Source organism: Gymnogyps californianus, chromosome 1 (assembly GCF_018139145.2).
Source record: "Gymnogyps californianus isolate 813 chromosome 1, ASM1813914v2, whole genome shotgun sequence".
In the NCBI taxonomy this organism is placed as follows: Eukaryota; Metazoa; Chordata; class Aves; order Accipitriformes; family Cathartidae; genus Gymnogyps; species Gymnogyps californianus.
This window is the reverse complement of record NC_059471.1, coordinates 180,099,668-180,120,095: the sequence shown is the minus strand read 5'-3', so window position 1 is coordinate 180,120,095 and position 20,428 is coordinate 180,099,668. Positions and strand designations below refer to the sequence as shown.

At 35.7% G+C, this 20,428-nt stretch overlaps 1 protein-coding gene across 2 annotated transcripts in view; it reads left to right on the top strand.

Moving 5' to 3' along the window:
- The window catches only part of CAND1 (cullin associated and neddylation dissociated 1), a 28,042-nt gene extending 7,947 nt beyond the window's left edge, over window positions 1–20,095 (top strand). The window contains exons 3-15 of one of the 2 annotated variants that reach the window (XM_050895650.1): window positions 7,299–7,453; window positions 9,249–9,372; window positions 9,791–10,047; window positions 10,132–10,237; window positions 10,746–10,891; window positions 11,834–12,126; window positions 12,808–12,949; window positions 13,583–15,076; window positions 15,860–15,955; window positions 17,679–17,848; window positions 17,947–18,111; window positions 18,349–18,456; window positions 19,540–20,095. In XM_050895650.1, coding sequence (XP_050751607.1) covers window positions 7,299–7,453; window positions 9,249–9,372; window positions 9,791–10,047; window positions 10,132–10,237; window positions 10,746–10,891; window positions 11,834–12,126; window positions 12,808–12,949; window positions 13,583–15,076; window positions 15,860–15,955; window positions 17,679–17,848; window positions 17,947–18,111; window positions 18,349–18,456; window positions 19,540–19,764 — 3,481 coding nt within the window. In that variant the 3' untranslated portion in view covers window positions 19,765–20,095. The remainder of the gene's footprint in view (window positions 1–7,298; window positions 7,454–9,248; window positions 9,373–9,790; window positions 10,048–10,131; window positions 10,238–10,745; window positions 10,892–11,833; window positions 12,127–12,807; window positions 12,950–13,582; window positions 15,077–15,859; window positions 15,956–17,678; window positions 17,849–17,946; window positions 18,112–18,348; window positions 18,457–19,539) is intronic. The other variant, XM_050895658.1, reaches the window with a different exon arrangement.
- The last annotated feature ends 333 nt before the right edge of the window (window positions 20,096–20,428 follow it).

Sequence of the window (20,428 nt, the reverse complement as noted above, 5' to 3'; positions counted from 1 at the left end):
ATTGTGTTGGATGGACAGTTTGTTCTTCATTGCGGATAATGTTGGTAATGTGCAGTGTGGGGGCCAACAGAACATTAATTGTTTCGTATGTTCAGTGTTGGAGTTTAAGGATGAACTGCTTCTCATTTTGAGCAGTTATCTATGGTTTGATATTCTACCATTTAAACCTATACTTAGAAATTTTTATTGTTTCACACTGTGAAATGTTTCCTGAAACCTGTAAAAACCCAAACAAATGCATATATATATGGACAAAAAAAAAGTGGGATTGAAGTACGTACTTTCAGCGATTCCTCCCTTGTGATACTGTAGTTTCTCTGCATTTATCAGTGTGACTTCTCTGGGCAGTAGTTCAATATAGGGGAACCCTGCTTCATGCTGTGAGTGTGAGTCATTAGTGTGAACAGGATGATGCACATATTGGCTGTTGTGTGGCTGATCCGGTTCAGCAGCTTCAAAGCGTTTTGGATGCTGTGGTAATACACTGCTGCACATCACGCTATACTGGTGATTTGAATCAATTTTTTTTTTTCCATTTGTGAATTTTAACTCTTCCCTGTAAATAAATATGCTTATTTGATAGCTGTTAAAATATGCCAGTTTGAGACTATAATTGATTATGAATTGGTGTCCCTCTTCCTAATAAGGAGCTACACTATGAACACCTTTATTTTTGAATGTTTGTAACTTAAGGGAGATAGTGTGTTATAGTCACTATTTATTTCCATAGGCAGCTGAATGAGCTTTTGACTCTAAAAGAAAGCGGACACAAATTATTGGCTAGTGAAAGGGAAAACATCAAAGAGCACTTAAAACAATATCTGAAACTACCTTCAAATGTGTAAAATACATGCTTAAGTGCAAAAGCTTTGTATTCAGAACTGATTTTATAAAAGAAGGTTATGGTGTATTTTCAACTTCTGATAAGCTTACTTAGCAATCTGGGACTAATAATAAGGTCTGTAAGTGATATCTACTGATTTTAAAGGCCAGAAAAGCTTGAGGCAGTCTTTTTTAAAATTTACATCATAATTGGTATGTCAGCTTTACTGAACTAATAGGCTGAATAAATAGGACTGAAGATGCTAATTCAGGTAAAATCTGGTTTAACACTTTCTAGAAACTGCATTTTCAAGTGTTTGTGGTTTGGTCATCTTTAAAACATCAGCAAAGAAGTCTTTCTTATACTTAATTGAGATGGATATAATTGACCAGCCTTTGCTGTGATTATTTTAGTTACTCATAGGTTACACTTGAAAAATAAATGTATTTAAATCGGAAGAATTTAGTAGTTGTTCAATAGTTCAGGTTTAAAAAAAAATCCTTACCATCATTTCAGATGTTTTCACTTATGGAGCAGCTGTTTTTTGGTGGAGATCTGCTTCTGGTCTGTCAAAGTCAATGTATAAAAGGATGGTGTCAGCTGCAGTTCTCTAGGATGTTGAAGATACATTTTCATAGAGCTACACAAGTCATTGCAAACTGCAAAAAGCAGAAGACATGACCTTTCTAGCAGTGAAAGGAGGGATGACATTGCCACCTGGAATCTCACCAACCAGACAGCAAACTCACTCGCTACTGATCAAAAGCAAACTTTCAGGATTGCTACTCTGAAGGTTTGCCATATTTTTGAAAGGATCCCATTACTCAGTTTTATGTGACTATGCTGCTGTAATTGTACATGTGCTTGTTCCTGCTTCCTAGTGCTTCTATTTACAGTACTTCTGTTGGAGCATGCAGCGTTACAGATGTGAAATGGTTTCTACAAATTCTGCACTCACACCTTTGTATACTGTAGTCTGTTGACTGAAATGCACAGGGAATTTCTCTGGACTACAGTGGACGGTCATCATACCTTGGAATTGTGATTGTTTCTGTTCTAGGTGATTTGTGCTTGTGTCGCTTGCGAAACAATTTACTATGCACCAAGGGCAGAGGAGTGCAACAACACCGTGAATAGCTGTTGACTGAAGAGTGTATATTTGAAGAGAAACTAGTGATGTGTCAATGAAATGCTGTGAAGGGAAAGCTTGGCTGAAGAGTGAAATCAAGTTGTGGAGAAAGCTGTGAGCTTTTTGAGCAACTGGAGAAAATGTTTCAACTTAGGAATGCAGTCAGGGATGGCTTGATGTATTTGAGTCTGGGAGATAATTCTTGGTAATAATCTGTGTGTTGGCAAATGCTTGTGTACAAATTTATGAGGAATTTATTTGTTGGAGGAAAAAGGTCTTTACCAGTATCAGTGTCCAGAAATTATTTTAATAAGATTGCAGTATTAATTTAACATGATTGAAGCAGTAGAATGACCAGCTTAGATTGTGGATATGGTCCTCTAAACCCCTGCTCTCAGGGGTTTAGTAGCTGTGGAGATGGTTTGATGGAATCTGAAGATTCCAGTACAGTGCCCTTTTCCTAAATTAAAGGGCAGTGTCAGGTTAGGGCCTGAGGTTTGACTGCTTTTAACAAAGGGTGCTCTGTCAAAGCTGTTCATTTCTGCAGGAGTAGGTGTACCTCCTGAAGCAAGTAAGAAACCATTCCATTACGTCTTCGTTTCTGTGCACTTAAAGGGCTTCTTTTTATGCCCTTCATCAGATACCAGTCAGTATCTCAATTAACAGTTCTCTTGAGATTATCTGTATGCTGTATCTTCTAGAAATGTTGCACCAAAGTTGTTTTTGTGTATTTATTTTTAAGATATCTGTGTATCTCCGTAAAATACTCTGCAAAATGAGTAAATTGCAATCTTCCTGAATTTGTGGCATCGGGGTGATCATAATGCATCAATTTCAGATGTCTGTGGCCTAATTTGACTTATGTCAAAATGTTTTGACAAATGTCAAATTAGTTCCAAGTTTTGTGCATTAACAAAACTGAGTTAGTTGTGTGTGATATTTCAGTGCATGGTTTTGGTAAATATGTTTTGCCTTTGCTTCCTTTTTTTTTTTTTTTTTTTTTAATTCCCAAATGGCCAGTATTTTCAGCAGGTTTTAGCACACGAGTAGGATGATGGTGGGTAAGGAGAGAAGGAAACCAAGCAGGTTACAGTTTGTGAAGGAAAGCATGGAAAGCGGTAGGTGTGATTGTCTTGGGAATTGCATATTCCTGGGTGTTAATCTAAGTGCTGTGCCTCGAGTGCAAACACTGTTCTGAGTTCACGGGGGTAAAGCATTATGAGCATGGCCATTGAAAGAGAAGCTCTTAAGTTTGCCTAACATGGTGACAGACCACTAATGCCAAAACTTTGAACCTTACTCTGGTTACTGTTGTATTGTAAGTCACACTTAGAGCTTGAATGCAAGGGCTTGCTTTATATAATAGATAAATCTCCTTTGTACGTGTCCTCCTTCTGTCTGTGCTTCTTGCTTGCTGCATTTTGCTTCTGTTCGGCATTTTTTTATGATAATTAGCTCTTGCTGCTGTGAATTCTTGGACCTGGGAAAGAAGGGTAGCAGCAGTGGGGTATGTACAACAGGTGTTGGGATGGAAGATGTATTTTGATTTTGTCCTACTGTATGGAGCTATGTCTGCTAGCTGTCCAAGAGTGAAGGCCGTAGATCTCAGCCCTTTGAGTCCAGCTGGAATTACTGGCTTGCAGTCTTAATCTGAGCCTCGTGTTCCAGTCTGGCTCCCTCCAGCGGCTGTGTGTAATGGTTTAGTTTGAGCTATTGGAACACTGTCTTTTTTTTTTTTCAGGAGTGGAGAAAATGGGTGACCAGATTGGGTGGAACAATGATTTTTGAGGGTCTACAGTTGTCCTGTGGTGTGAGCTATATGGTGGAGAGGGATGGCTTTGGAATGACTGAGAGGACTTTTAAGGCAGGAAGTGTGAAAGGTGTGGAGAACTCCCAGTGTGTTTGGGAGCCTTTGTAGCAGGAGGAATGGAAAACTTGATGCTCTGAGACTGAAGAGAAGAATGAGTTTCAGAGGAACTTGGAACATGTAGGTTTGGATTTACCCTGTAGGTGCTTCTAAACTGTGTTTGACCAGACTGTTCCTCTTTTTTTTTTTTTTTTTTCCCCCCATGCACACTCAAAAGGACAATTGCTCTGACCAGAAGTGGAGGTTGCTAAAGTGACTTGTTCAAAATGAACAAATTCATTATCAAGTTTGACTATACATTCAGAAGCTGATTCAATATGGTCCAAGGTGCCAAGTCACATTAAAAAATGGTGAGATAATACAAAGAATGTATAGGTCAACAAGTAAAACTAATACAAGATAACATTTCCTTGTTAACGGTGCTTTGGAATTAAGGTACACATCCTCAGATCTCCACTGCTAAAGCAATGCAGGAATTTGTCTTTTTTCCCCAGCAGTACCAGCAAGGTAGTAAACGTGGGGTTGTCTTGCTGTTGTTCTTGCTAAATACAGTACTAAGCTCCTTAAACTAACTTCAGTGCCTTTATGCTGAATGCCATAGTCTTGAGCCTTTCCTTCTGAATAGTGATCTGTGACCTGTGTGTTCCCTCACAGCTGGCTGGCTGACAGTTTTATTAGCTAGTAGTGAACCCAGGGTCCAGTTCTGTTCTTGGAGAGTTAGACTTAAACTCCAGAGCCATTTCCAGTAAAACAAGAAAAAACGTTTCGCTTGTCATCTTTTACATTGTGTGCTTGTCTCTCAATACATATAAATTAAAAAAGGAACTCTCCTTTAGACTGTAAAGACTCAAGAGTGATTCTTCTGTCTTAAAACACATGTGGGTTTCTGTAATACAATAATGTGGGAATTAGATTTAAGTGCTAAGGTTAAAGTAAGTTTTTGGCTGAGTGGCATAACTTAATTTGGATTTTGGACTATCTACTTTCAGAATAATAGTCTTCATTGAGGGCTTAGTATCTTGCTAGCTTGGACAGAATTTCTTGCTTGCCTATAGATGCTTTCTGCACCTCCTCCCCCCCAGTTGTGTGCAGTTGACTTAATGCCTGTGCTTTTTTTTAATGTGAAACTTCAGAATAATTTTCAAAATCTTATGAAGTAAAACCAAAACACTTTTTTTCCCCATTGTAATCACTAAGGTCTGAAAGGAAGTACTTTGCATCCAGATAGTTTCTTTCCAGTAATCTGGTACAATTAGAATATGATGTATTGAATTTATTAATTTTACTAGAACTACATACTGATATTTGTTAATTAGGGTTTAGCTCTGTACCATGATCTGGCAACTCCATTATTACATTGTACAATCAAATGTATGAAGTTGGAAGTTCTCTTCCCACCTTTTTCCTGGTGTCTTGAGATTGTTTTGTTTTCTGTGAAGTGCTTTGAAAGGCTAGTTTTGGGGAGGGGGGGAAAATATTTACCCTTGTGTATCAAACTAACTTGTGGCTGAACTGTTTTTAAAGTTTGATAATTGCTGTTTGTTTCAAATCAATGAAAGTTTAAGTGCAAATTTAATATACTTTCCAAATATTACTTTTTTTTACTAAGCATGGGAAAACAGTCCATCTTTGGACAGGATACTCCCTTTGCACTTGACAAAGAGTTAAACTAGGCAAATATTTCTAGTTGAAAGTTGTTTTATTGTTAATTATGTTAATCTATTTTACAAATAATTTGATCATCTGCTTGTAAAACTTCTGCATACTTCTGATGTTTCAATAAGGTCGTGACCATATGGTCCTAAATCATTGCAGTCTTAAAAGTCTGACATACTTGTAGTGAATAGTGGCATATATTTGAAAATTTAATCTTTGCTTTCTTGATCTTAGTCTTGTTTTGATAACAAGTTAGTTTGTTCATTTTTCCTCTAGGATTTCAGTTTGACTTCAACTCTCCAAAATCAGTGTTTACTAACCCTATAGACATCACTTTAGTCTCAGTTAGCTTTGCTAGAATCAACTTTAATGAAAAGCAGATGTATACAGTATTAAAGTTCAGTGTGGAACAGGTCCTTGTCCTCCTGCCCTTGCTTCTGTCAGGGTCAGTGCAGAACCTAAGCTTGGTAGAACTTTAGCTTCATGTCACATCTCACCTCTAGTGTTGATGTCTCATTAGTAAGCATACTTTCTTGATTGAATAGTAATATTATGGATGTCACCACAGAGAATTAAAGAGAGAATAGCTGGCAAGATTAACATATAGAGAATGGAAGCTTACAAAACAAGGGAGCTATGTCTTTCAGAGTCATTACTGTATGCGTAGGCTAACTGTTCTGTTTTTTGATGGAACATGGTAGGAATGCCTATAGCACAGCTTGTAACACTCTTTTTTTTTCAGAATTTGATGTGTTTGTTGTTAATGTAGTATATTTGAGGGAGTTGAATTAGATTAAATTATCTGGTAATTTAAAGTCTTTCAAAATTAACTTCCCATTTCTGAGACGCTTTGTCTGAAGGCAGGTGTTTTAAAAATAGGGAGAAACTGGATAAGCAAATTTGGAGTGAGAAGTGGAAGGGGTAGTAGGAGAAATAGTAAGTCCTTGGAGTTCTTACGGAGTTTTTTTGCAGGTGAATGGACGGAAATAGAGACAATATAAGGCTCTGTTTTTGCATGACTTCCTTTTGGAACAGAACATTAACAATGGAGAGATGCTGAAAGTTGGTGATAGGGCTAGGAAGATGGTGAAGGATGCTATATTTCTTAGCAATGAACTAGACTTTACTAGGACATCTGCGGTTTTAGTATTTTGAACAAATGGGAGCATTTGACAAAGGAATACAAGATTGTTATGATCCTCAAAACAGTTGGAATGACTAAAAACTCACAATTCAGAGGAGGGAGAGGAAATGTTACTATGTGCTGCATGTATAATGGTGCTTGGAGTCTGTGTGAAGGAGGGCATGCCATGTCATTGTTTTTTATTTTACCATTTGCATTCTATTAAGGAAGGCACTCTAAGGTATAGAATGCCTGAGTCTGAGTGTATATCAGATTGAACCCAAGCGTTGCGTAGAATAAAGATGCAGTAACTAAGAAGGTTGCGTACTTGTCTGTGAACTAAGCAGGCACTGATGGTCAAGCACATAAACTGATGGCTCTAGCTAGGTAACTTTTGTTATAAATCTTGGTGTTAAGTGAGAAGTAAGAGGGACTCTGGTTTTGAGACTGAAGCAGAACAGTCATGCAAAAACCATTTCCACCACTAGATAAAGAACATGTACTAAACCAGTATTTTGTTACTAGATTTATGGAGACAGGTTATCAACCCAACCAATTGAAGGTTTTCAAATTTTAAAATTCTGCTTTATGTTGCTACCAAAACCAACCTTAAGTTTGTGACTTGAATGCAAAATACTGAAACAAAATGAGGGGTTTTATTTAACGTTGCAGATTTAATACTTTTCTTCTGTTTATACAGCCTTGGCCCTTTGGTGAGTAAAGTAAAGGAGTATCAAGTGGAGACCATTGTAGATACCCTCTGTACAAACATGCTTTCAGATAAAGAACAGTTACGTGACATTTCAAGCATTGGCCTTAAAACTGTGATTGGTGAACTCCCCCCAGCTTCCAGTGGTAAGGCATTTTGTACTCAAGACTATCTAGTTTTATTGTTTCATTACTAATTAAAAAAATGCAAAAGCTGGGTCCTTTAGTGAAGAGGATTCAGTTCATTTAACATTGGAACTAATTTCTGGCAGAGGAAAAATGTGTGGCACAGATATCCTTTTAGTTTCTTCTCTGACTGTATTTCCAGATTTTACTAGTTTAAAAACTTTTTTTACTGAAGAATTGCATTAATGTGAAAAACAAACTTACAGTATATGAACTTCTGTATAACAAATTGATTGTAAAAGCTCCTATTTTAATAATTGCCTGGTGGAACATTTCTAGGCTGTAGTAATAGCTAAATCTCATCTTGCTTTTTGATTGATAGTGTACTTTAAAATTGATTATAACTTGGGTATTTTTCTTTAGTGATCTGATTTCTTGTCTCAGTTTCTGGTGTGTGTTTTGGAAGATACCTTGTGTTTCTAACAATTGCCTGTTAAATTACTGAAATGCTTACCTGCAGTTTTAAATGAAGGCAGTCTTTCCTCCAAAAGACAGCTCATCAGTTAATGGCATTACTTTTCTATTCAAGTGCTTTTCAGCTATCATAGTGTAAGATATGAATGAGAATAGAGAAGTGATTAAAAAGGCTTTGGAAACGCAGTTTTTAGAGACTGATGTTTCTTAAACTAAAAAAAACCCCTCTGATTTTAACATCCTTTATTGAAAGTCCACATGTAAGTCTTGCTTTTATCAAGCAGTAGTGAGGTGTGTAAACTTTAAATAAATAACTAATTTTAAGTAAATCAGTTTAAGCTTTTATTGTTTTGTTTGCCTACACAAAACAAAAGGAGATTTTGGGGTGGAGGTAAAGCTCAAACAAAAATGTAGCAAAATCTTTCAATATATTTAGTATTCCTAATACAAAAGGAACGTAGGTGTTATTTCTTGCTCTCAACTCAAACATGGATTGTTGTCTTTTTTCTTAGCCTCTATGGTAGCACATTTGATTGTCCAGTTGTTATGTTTAGTTTTAGTCATATAATTAAGAATAAGCCATAAATATGTAAAAACTTGATTTAATATAGGTTGGAATGGTATTAATTTCACATTGTAATGCCCAAAGTGTGATTAAAAAAAACTTCATGCAAATGGAGATAAGCGCTGGCCATTGGGTAGCTGTTACCATGACATGAGTTTCTTCTCTTCTCGTGATTACTCCAAACAACGTTAGACAGTTGGGGGAAGGGGGAACTATGGAGTTGTGGTAAAGACCTTTTTACTTGAATTTTAAAATACTTTGGGTATACATTTTTTTTCCCCTTTCTCAAATATTTCAGCAGTATTTCAGGTACTTATTATTTAAGTAGCTTCTTATGCAAAATAATTTTATTTTGCTTTTCGTTACACAGCTGTTCTTTAGAGGTGGCTCTATCTACTTCTGTACTTCCCCTTACCTTTTAGTTTATTCCTTTATTTTTACCTATAGTCCTTTCATTTATTGCTCTAGACTTGTCTTGGCCTTCACTTTGCATTGCTTGCCCTGCAAAAAGCAGTGTGCTTTCTATTGTATATACCTTATGGGACAGTTAAGAAGCCCTCCTTCTCAGCATGTTTCTACATAGATAGTCTTTCAGCTCTAATGCAGAGCATATGTTACATTAGCAAACAAACTGGCTGTTCAAGCTTGTTTTGTTGGGTGGGAAAAGCTTCCTTATGTTGAGATCAGGTTGCTTTCCATAGTCAAAAACATAATCTCTGGTGTTAAAAACTGTATTTTTTTAATTATGAAAATGCTGAGGTTTTGTTGTACTTTCAGGTTCTGCATTAGCAGCTAATGTTTGCAAAAAGATCACAGGGCGTCTCACTAGTGCTATAGCCAAGCAGGAAGATGTGTCTGTTCAACTGGAGGCACTAGATATCATGGCTGATATGCTGAGCAGGTAAACATCCGTCTTCCAAAATGCTAGTGAATGCTGATAAATGCTCCTTAAAGGTTAAACTTTAATTTTCCAAATGTTAAATTTAAATTACTTTAAGTTATGTGAAATAATACGGTAAGGTATTAAGTATAGGTGAAACTTCATTTAGGAAAAAAGTGAATGTACTGAAGATAAGTTGATTGATAGATCAATTACTTTATTATTTAATCTTCTGAGAACTGTAGTTTTAAGCTTATTTTAATGTTTATTGCTTTGAGGATATATTTTAAATTAATTTAAAAGTTCCAAAAGCTTAAATTTAAAGACTTAATTGGAATCTTTGTGATGTTTTGGGAATATTTAAAGGAATTGTTGTACAGTATATGAACAAAGTTATCTAGATTCAATTGGTTTGAGTTTGTGTTTTGTCTGTTTTAAGGCAAGGAGGACTGCTTGTTAACTTCCATCCTTCAATTCTGACCTGTCTGCTCCCCCAGCTGACTAGCCCCAGACTTGCTGTGAGGAAAAGAACCATCATTGCTCTTGGTCACCTGGTTATGAGTTGTGGCAATATGGTTTTTGTTGACCTCATTGAACATCTGTTGACAGAGCTGTCTAAAAATGATTCCATGTCAACAACTAGGACCTATATACAGTGTATTGCTGCTATCAGTAGGCAAGCAGGTCATAGAATAGGTAAGAAAAAATATATAAATTATCTGTAACTTTAAAAGTTTTTAGATAAGAGTAATTACTTTGCTAATTTTTTTCTCTTACCAGGTGAATATCTTGAGAAAATAATTCCTTTGGTTGTAAAGTTTTGTAATGTAGATGATGATGAACTACGAGAGTATTGCATTCAAGCCTTTGAATCCTTTGTTAGGAGGTAAGTTATTCTCGGGTACCTATTTCAGGCTTTCTTAAGATCTAATAGTGTGCCATTTGGTTGTAAGCTGTCAAGAGACAGTTTCCTTGGTACAAAATATTTTTGCAAGCTTTGAGCTGGAACTGTTCCTATAACCCTATCTTGTAACTTAACTGTTAAGCAGTGTGTTACGTCTGTACTTCAGAAACTTTCTACTGTGCCATTACTACTTACACAAACAGGAAGGGGAAGTATTCTAATAATATTTGTTGTCCAGTAGTGGTGACAAAAAGAATTGATATCCAAAGGCATACCTTGGTCCTCTGCAACCTTCTAATCTAGCAGATCCAGTTACATAGTAGCATTTCCCGTTTTGACCTTCCTTTCTGAATTTCTGTAATTCAGATAGATGCATTCATGGTACTTGGTTTGGCTAATGTCTCCAAAGTACAGTATGTGTCATGAAGTCTTTTAGAAATATTTTAATTCTTCAAAGTAATTTGACATTGATTGTATTTGTCTTATGCAGATGTCCTAAAGAAGTTTATCCTCATGTATCTACTATTATAAACATTTGTCTTAAATATCTTACCTATGATCCTAATTACAATTATGATGATGAAGATGAAGATGAAAATGCTATGGATGCTGATGGTGGTGATGACGATGATCAAGGTATATTCTCTTTTTGGTTTGGGGAGAGGAAGAGCTTGTGAACCTGCACTCATCTGAGAAAATTGATATGGGTGGTATTGCTACTAAGTACCAGCATTTGAATGACTTTTTGTATTCAATTTTTGTACTGTTTTTAAACATACCTTATGAACTCACTTCTTGGAATAAAAGTATGGATGTTGTTGCTGGAGATAAATAATTCCAAGGGTGAACATAAAGTACAAGACAAGTATTTAAAAATACTTGAAAGGTAGAAGAAGGCAGAAGCATGTAGGATGATGACTGAAAATTGCAAAATACTTATTATTGTTCTGTAGGATAAAAAATGTTTTAGACTGAAAGGCGTTTATTGTTAATATGGTAGCAATACCTTGCCATATGTAAGCTTTATGAAAACTTGGACACACAAGTAATCTGAACCCAGAGCATAATGTTCACATTACTTTAAGAATGAATGAGCTGCATAGTTGTTGCTTTAGTGCTTAAAAAGTCAATTTGTATTGCTTATTGTACATGTTTTGTTGTCACTTTTGGGGGCAGAGTATGGTTTGATTTACTCCTAGAAAGAAACAAACAGAATAATTTGTTGAATCTTGATCAGCTAGTAATTGTTGTTGCATTGTCACTTCTGTCATGAATAACGAGGAATATGCTTTAAATCAGTAGTCAGGCTGTAGATATGATGGGAACCACCTTGTCCTGTTTCCAGTTTAAATTAATATGTGTAAGACGAGTGTGAAAAAATTGGCAGAGAAAATAATTAGCCTTACGATTTAGGCAGTTTAGAAGGCTTTTTATGTATGGTTTTTAACATAACTTCTGAACCTATTCTTTTGTGTGCCTTATGCAAAGAACCCAAATGTGTTCTTATTAACTGTTTAAAATAAAACTTGATGCTTTGATTGTCTAGACTTGAACATATGCATAATTTATTTTTTCAAGGGAGCGATGACGAATATAGTGATGATGATGACATGAGCTGGAAAGTGAGGCGTGCAGCTGCTAAATGTCTGGATGCTGTGGTTAGCACACGACATGAAATGCTTCCAGAATTCTACAAAACTGTATCTCCTGCTTTAATAGCCAGATTCAAAGAACGTGAAGAGAATGTTAAAGCAGATGTTTTTCATGCATATCTTTCTCTTTTAAAACAAACTCGACCTGTGCAAAGTTGGCTTTGTGATCCTGATGCAATGGAACAAGGAGAGACACCTTTGACAATGCTTCAGAGTCAGGTTATTTGTCAAGATTTGTGTTATCTTTAAGAAGAAACACTGAAGTTGTGCCCTGTTCATAAGGATAGTTCTTGAAATGTGCCATATCATACTTTCTTCATACACATATTTAAGTTTATTACTGTAGTACTAACAGAGAGCAAGTCAGGTAAACTGCCCTGGAAAAGCGCAGCAGTCTTGGAAACTGAGATTACCAACTCATGCAAATGTGCTTATCCGATTTCAGTTGTTTACCATCACCTGTAAAAGTTGCATGTTCTATGTAGTTTAGCCAAATTACCAAAGCAAAATAGTTATTTTGTGCATTCTGTAAGCTCTAACAATCGAGATAAAACTTGATTTGCTACAGCATATTTTATTTGCAGAATAAGAAGGATAGTGCTGAAAAACTTTTTCTAAGTGAATTATTTGGGTGACTTCTCAATTGTTGCTCTCTACAGTTTTACTAATGCAAATCTAGTTTTGCTTTGTTTCATCTCACCGTTTAAAGTTAAATTACTATTTTTTTGGATAGCCATTCTTTTGAATCTTCATTTCCCCGTGTTTATATAACTTCTCTAGTTCTGTAGAGAAATCAGAAATAGAGGGTAGGACGCACATCTTCCTTTATATCCCCCCAGTGATCAAAGATGAAAGAAATGTCAGCTATTGAATCAATTAACAGATGTGTGATGATTACAGGTCCCCAACATAGTTAAAGCCTTGCACAAACAGATGAAGGAGAAAAGTGTGAAGACTCGTCAGTGTTGCTTTAACATGCTGACTGAGCTAGTAAATGTATTACCTGGAGCCCTAACACAACATGTTCCTGTACTTGTACCAGGTATGAGAAACATATTATTAACGTAAAGATTTATTAGTAAATTGGATGTGAAGTTTCGAAATCTTTAAATCTTGACTGTGCTTTTTGCAAAAGCTTTTAAGTGTTGCTTCTACTTAAAGAAATGGGCAAAATAATCAGCTACTGTGTGGATCCATATAAATATTTTAGTGGCATATTTCTGTTAATCTTGAAAACAAGGGTTGGCTCTAAGATTGAGATTTTTTTCCTTCTATATCCAAAAAAAAGTTAATTTGCTTCTTAATTGCAAGATCAGACTGCCTTCTTTCTCATCTCAACAGAGCAAAATACTGTCCATATTTTAGCTTTTGGGACCTAAAATGTTGAATTTTGAAATAACAAGGAAAAGTAAGTTTGGAAATGTTAAACGTTCAGGATCCCTTTATAATTAAGAAAATACATCACAAACCTTCAAATGGCCCATGTCCTCTGTGTAGAGGAAACTTGAAAACTAATTGATGGAATAAAATGGTGAAAGGGCCTTGGAAGCATTCAAGAAAGGCTGGGAGCAGGAAAACATAAATTCAGTATAGCTGCCTTCCTTCAGAAATTTTGAAGTGTTCTAACAGAATATAAATTCCTAACCTAAAAATACATTTTTCTTTTTTCTTCCAGGAATAATTTTTTCACTGAATGACAAATCAAGTTCTTCTAATCTGAAGATAGATGCTTTGTCCTGTTTGTATGTGATCCTCTGCAATCATTCCCCCCAAGTCTTTCATCCTCACGTTCAAGCATTGGTACCTCCAGTTGTAGCTTGTGTTGGAGACCCATTTTACAAGATAACATCAGAGGCGCTTTTGGTTACCCAACAACTTGTGAAGGTCATTCGTCCTTTAGACCAGCCTTCTTCCTTTGATGCTACGCCTTACATCAAAGATTTGTTTACTTGTACGATCAAGAGATTAAAGGCTGCTGACATTGATCAGGAGGTGAAAGAAAGGGCAATATCTTGCATGGGTCAAATCATTTGTAGCCTTGGTGACAGCCTAGGTACAGACCTGCCTAGTACACTTCAGATCTTCCTAGAGAGACTGAAGAATGAGATCACTCGGTTAACTACAGTGAAGGCCATGACATTGATTGCTGGTTCTCCTTTGAAGATAGATTTGAGACCAATCCTTGGGGAAGGAGTTCCTATTCTTGCTTCTTTTTTGAGAAAGAACCAGCGAGCTTTGAAACTGGGCACTCTTTCTGCTCTAGATATTTTAATTAAGAATTACAGTGACAGCTTGACAGCTGCTATGATTGATGCTGTCCTGGATGAGCTTCCACCTCTGATTAGTGAAAGTGATATGCATGTATCACAGATGGCCATCAGTTTTCTGACAACGCTGGCTAAAGTATATCCTTCCTCCCTGTCAAAGATTAGTGGGTCCATTCTCAATGAACTTATTGGGCTGGTGAGATCACCTCTGCTTCAGGGTGGAGCACTTAGTGCCATGCTAGAATTTTTCCAAGCTTTGGTTGTGACTGGTACAAATAATTTAGGCTATATGGATTTACTGCGCATGTTAACAGGTCCAGTGTACTCACAGAGCACAGCACTTACTCACAAGCAGTCTTACTATTCCATTGCCAAATGTGTTGCTGCCCTTACTCGAGCCTGCCCTAAGGAAGGACCGGCTGTTGTAGGTCAGTTCATTCAAGATGTCAAGAACTCAAGGTCCACGGATTCCATTCGGCTTTTGGCTTTGCTTTCTCTTGGGGAAGTTGGGCATCACATTGACTTAAGTGGACAAATTGAGCTGAAGTCTGTAATATTAGAAGCATTCTCTTCTCCTAGTGAAGAAGTCAAATCGGCGGCATCTTATGCATTAGGCAGTATTAGCGTGGGCAATCTTCCTGAGTATCTGCCGTTTGTCTTACAAGAAATAACCAGTCAACCTAAGAGGCAATACCTTCTTCTTCATTCCTTGAAAGAAATAATTAGCTCTGCATCAGTGATTGGTCTCAAACCATATGTTGAGAACATCTGGGCCTTACTCCTGAAACACTGCGAATGTGCAGAAGAGGGTACAAGGAATGTTGTTGCTGAATGCTTGGGCAAGCTTACGTTAATAGACCCGGAGACTCTGCTTCCACGACTCAAGGGATACTTGGCATCAGGTGATTAGTAGTAACTCATGTACATATTGTAGCAAATGGCCTTACGCTATCTAGTAATAAATTGATCTGGTTCTGCAAATTATTTGCTTAAATTTTGTGATACTCTTGAAGTTTTGCTCCCCCCACCCCCCAACAGTGTGAAGCTTAGATGGTTCCATTTTTACCAGAAGGTGTTAGTCATACATAACATGAATTACTTTTAAGTTCTGCTTTCAGACTGTGGTATTTCAATTAATGATGTTATGTTTAACGAAGAGCTATAAACTTAAATGGAAAGGAGCATGGGCAACAAAGGGACAAATTAACAAACCAATTGCAACATGTTGACCTTTTGGTGGAAATTACAGTATTGCTAATTTTCAGATAAGAATTCTGAAATTTTTAAGGATTAGGAAGGATTGTTGTGCATAATTCATGAACCAGTTTCATATCAAGAACTGTATTGACGTGTTTTCTTCATGTTCTTCTGCTTTAAAGAGGAGAGTTATTTGTAGGCCTATGTGTGATCATAAAAAAATCTGTTCTAATAGGCTTATTACTTGAATTTTCTGTAGCAGATAACATTAAATGTTTATTACAAATGTTATGGTATTTTTCCCCGTTTAAAATGTTTTCTCCATAGATTTACTTGAGTTACATACTGCATTGCTACTAATAAATAACATTTCTTTTTTAGTGTTCTTAAGAGTATTAGAAGTTTAAAAAGAATGGCATTGAGCATGATTTAAATTCTGTAGTTCTGCTGTTTTAATGTTACATATTTACGCTTTTGTTTCATATTAGGGTCCTCATATGCTCGAAGTTCAGTGGTTACTGCTGTTAAGTTCACTATTTCTGATCATCCGCAACCCATAGACCCACTCTTGAAGAACTGCATAGGTAAGTTCTTTACTTTTACCAACAGTCTCTACATTTTCAGGCAATAGAATTGCATTTAAAATTTGTTCTTTGTGTTTTCAGAAGTAAATATTTTGCAGGTATTATAATTAGCTGCTAATGATAACTGTTGGCACAGTTATAAAATGTTTCCATAATAGCTGGTTATTTCTGTTAATCCTAGTTTGTTTGAATTCTGAGCAGTAAAAGTTGTGTGATTAAAAATAATATGTATTGAAGCTGTGATGGGCACTACAAGAAGCTAGGGCTTTTAGGAAGATGGGATCCAAAAGTTGATTTCCTTTCCCATGCTCTTGCCAAATTATATCAGTTTGATGTAGTAAGGTACTGTCTTTATCCAGAAGGGTAGTCTTGGAAATATTTGACGTTCAGTCACTTAAAGTATGTAAGCACTTGTGAATTCTGAGTATTACCAGGTGGTGAATTGTAAATTTAGGTCCTTATGATTCTGTAATGCTTGTGGTCTGAAAGCATTTGGAAGCGTGTGTATTTTTACAGGGATAAGGTAGTCGGAGCTTTCAGTGTAACATCGGTGTGATAAAGAGCTTCGCAATGCTGTGGCTTTTTGATCTTTTCTCATTTGTATGACAAAGTATTGTAGATTTGTTTAATAAGCTATGGTGAATGTTTTATAGTAGATTAATTACAGGTTTAAAGATCTGTAAAAAATTGTGTATACTGCTAAACCTAATAGGGGAAAAAAGATTAATCTTTAAAAACATAAGAGTTTCGTGGAGAGCAAGATTTTTATTTATGGGGAAGTGGAGTCAGTTCCTATGTGTTATTTTCATCACTAAGCCTAAATTTTTTTTTTTAATAATATATTCAAGAGTTGATTATGCTTGTGGGTTTTTCCCCCTGCTGTCCCTCCCACTGAAGCTGCCTTGCCCCTTTGGTTTCTTGAAATATTTATTAGTTATTCAGTCAAAAAACTATTGGAATCTAGTACTTAAAAAATCTCAGTCATCTTCAGTTTTGTTACCCAGTTTCTTTTGTGTGCGTAGAAGTTACTTTGATGTTTACACCTTGTTGTTTTTCTCATTGTAAAAATTTCACTCCTCATGGAAGTTGCTAGTAAAACTTCACAAACGTTGAGGACAAATACGATATATTTCTGCAAGCATTTATTTTAACAAGGTTGTGTTATAGTACTATAGAAATTCTAATTTGAAAATGCTTGAGGGTGGGGTGGGATGAGAGAGATGCTACTACATTAATATATACTAAGTAGGCTTATTTTATAGTAATTTAGGAATTCTCAATATATGCCAATTTAGGGGTTAAAAATCAGTATGTTGATAGTTTCCTTAAGAGGTATTCTCTAATTCTTGAACTGCAGAATTGAAATTGGTTTTCTAATGCATATTCCGAGAGACTTTTAATGGAGAAAAGGAAAGGTTAAATACAATTTTCATTAATTTACACGCTATAAGTGATGGCCATTCATTTTGATGGTGGTTTTTCTACTTCTGTTTCATTATATGAAATACTATATATCAATTATATTAATAGTTTTCATATGATTATAATTAATAGACTTATTTATGTAATCATGCTAAAATAGCAGGTATTAATCTCTATTACATGAAAATAACTCCTGCACTAAATATGTCCTTTTGAAAGGTTAAAACTAAGCAAAGATATTTGTAAAGTAGCAAATAAAGAAGATCCTCATAGGTTGATTTATTTCTGTACATGATTGCAGGTGACTTTCTGAAAACATTGGAGGACCCGGATCTCAATGTCAGGAGAGTAGCGCTAGTGACATTTAACTCAGCTGCACACAATAAACCATCATTAATAAGGGACCTCTTAGATACTGTGCTTCCTCATCTTTACAATGAAACAAAAGTCAGAAAGGAATTAATCAGAGAGGTATGTTAACTAAGAAAAACAGTGCTAAATATATCTAAGTAGATTCTTTGTTTTTCTAAATATATTACTACTTAACTTTGATTTTAATTCACTGACAGGTGGAAATGGGACCATTTAAGCACACAGTTGATGATGGATTGGACATAAGGAAAGCAGCTTTTGAGTGCATGTATACTCTTTTGGATAGCTGTTTGGATAGACTAGATATATTTGAATTCTTAAACCATGTTGAAGATGGCCTGAAGGATCACTATGATATTAAGGTTAGCTGTCATTTTTCTCTGTGTAAGCAGTGACTTAGTCAAAATATTTTAAATAGTGAATAAACTGAAATGGTAAAAATATTACTTTATATGCTTAAGTACTTCACTATATTTGCCATTTTCATTAAAGTGTTGCTGTTAAAAAGGTTACACAGCATTGTAGGAAATATATCTCCATATATGTGCTGAGCATAACTAATTCTTGAATTGGTTTGGTTTTTTTTTTTTTCAACCTAGATGCTAACCTTTTTAATGTTGGTGAGACTCTCTACCCTTTGTCCAAGCGCGGTGCTGCAGAGGTTGGATAGGCTTGTTGAACCTTTGCGTGCTACATGTACAACTAAGGTATTTAAATTTAAACTTATTTAAGTTATTTATTTTGTATTGTCTTATAGAAATATAAATGAACTCACGTATGAAGAATACTTCCGTACTGTTGCAGCATTTCCTGAGTTATAGTTCTGCAGTAGGCAGAATAATATAAATATGTGGGCCTTTATATATATTTTAAATTTCTTTAAATTACAAACAGAGGGGTAGACTTTTAGTTTCTTTTTAAAAATCCTCTGTTTCTTTGGTGCCATTTCTTTTGTTCCTTAAAAATTTAGCTGCCACTTGGGCAACTTGTAAGTCTCACTTCATTATAAATAGTGAAACTGGAATACTGAGAGTTTTTCTGACTTCTGATGATTATGTTGTTTCAGACAAGCATTTTGGTGATGAAGGGTGGAGTCAGTGTAAAGTAGTCCTCTTTGTTGTTGTTTTTTGGGTTTTTTTTTTTCCCTCCTCTTCATTTATATTACAAGATTCTTGGGTCTTGGCACAGTTAGTCTCCTTCCATTCGTGCTCTTGTCTTGATCCACCTGCATGCTCTGGCAGTCATTTAATGCCTAATTTACCTTGCTTTTTCATTACTGTAGTCTGTTATATTTCAGATCAAGAAATTTGACTGCTTTGAACGATAATTTATGTTTGTATCACTGAAACATCTTTGAGAATTGTAACAGAGGGTTAAGCAGTTACTCTAATGAAGGTCAACTTTTTGAAAAAGTTCTGTTCTCTGGAAGCTGGAAGTACTGTGATAATACCAGTTTAATGTCATTTACTGACCTTACTAGCTAGAGATTGGCTGCTATAATTGTTTGATTTGGTAATTGGTAGCTTACAATCTTTTTCTGCTTACCTTGCAGTATTCAAGTTTCAGTCTATTTGTAAACTGCTGGTAAAAAGTCTGCTAAAAAGTAGACGTTTGGGGTTTTTTTTTTTTGTTTGTTTGGTTAGGGTTTTTTAAGAGATTAGGCCATTTTGAAAGCTGTGCAAAGTAGTAGTATGGAATGAAATAGGTCTTTGTAAGATCCATTTTTTTTAAGGTGGTTGTAGAGGGAAGGTTAAGCAAAAATTTCAAACATATTTTAATTTTTTCCCTAGGTAAAGGCAAACTCAGTGAAACAGGAGTTTGAAAAGCAAGATGAACTGAAACGATCTGCTATGAGGGCAGTAGCAGCGCTTCTAACCATTCCAGAAGCAGAGAAGAGTCCACTAATGAGTGAATTTCAGTCACAGATAAGCTCTAACCCTGAGCTGGCAGCCATCTTTGAAAGTATCCAAAAAGATTCATCATCCACTAACTTGGAATCAATGGACACTAGTTAGATGTTTGTCCAAAATGGGGACCATTATGTTGAACCATATGATGCACTGAATTTGACAGGTTATGAGTAAGAAACAGAAAAAGTATCTAATCTACACATTGTTCCACTTTATTTACCTTTATGGAGACAGTTGGCTTTTCCCATTGTTGCTTTTCTAGCATTTATTCCAGAAATGTATTTCCATAATCCAGAGTTTGTTAACCACTCTTGTTTTAGTGGATTTGGCCACATTTGGGAATTAAAAAGTTGACGCATGGTGTATGGAAATAGGTTCCAACATCCATTTGCCCTGTAATGTTTAGGATTAAACTGTCAAAATTTTGTGACCATGATTTTTTTTTCTTTTATTCACTCTTTCTACTTGTAAACGAAAAAGGGGGGGAGGTGGGAATCAAGTGTCCAGGTGCACCATGTTTTTGTATAACTTTTTATTCTTTTTTGTTTCAGCTTCATAAATTGGTTTGGCTGGCAGATGAATTCTGTGTAAGATTTATTATATTAAAGATAGGGTTTGGGCACAGTTCAAAAAAAGCAGACATAAATGTCATTTTTAAAGGTGTGGGGATTAGAAAACAAATATCCCTGTTGTGCACACTAATTCTGCATGAGCAAGTTTACAAATATATATCGTCTGTAAAACAGCATGTGCAGTTTATTCGTAATGC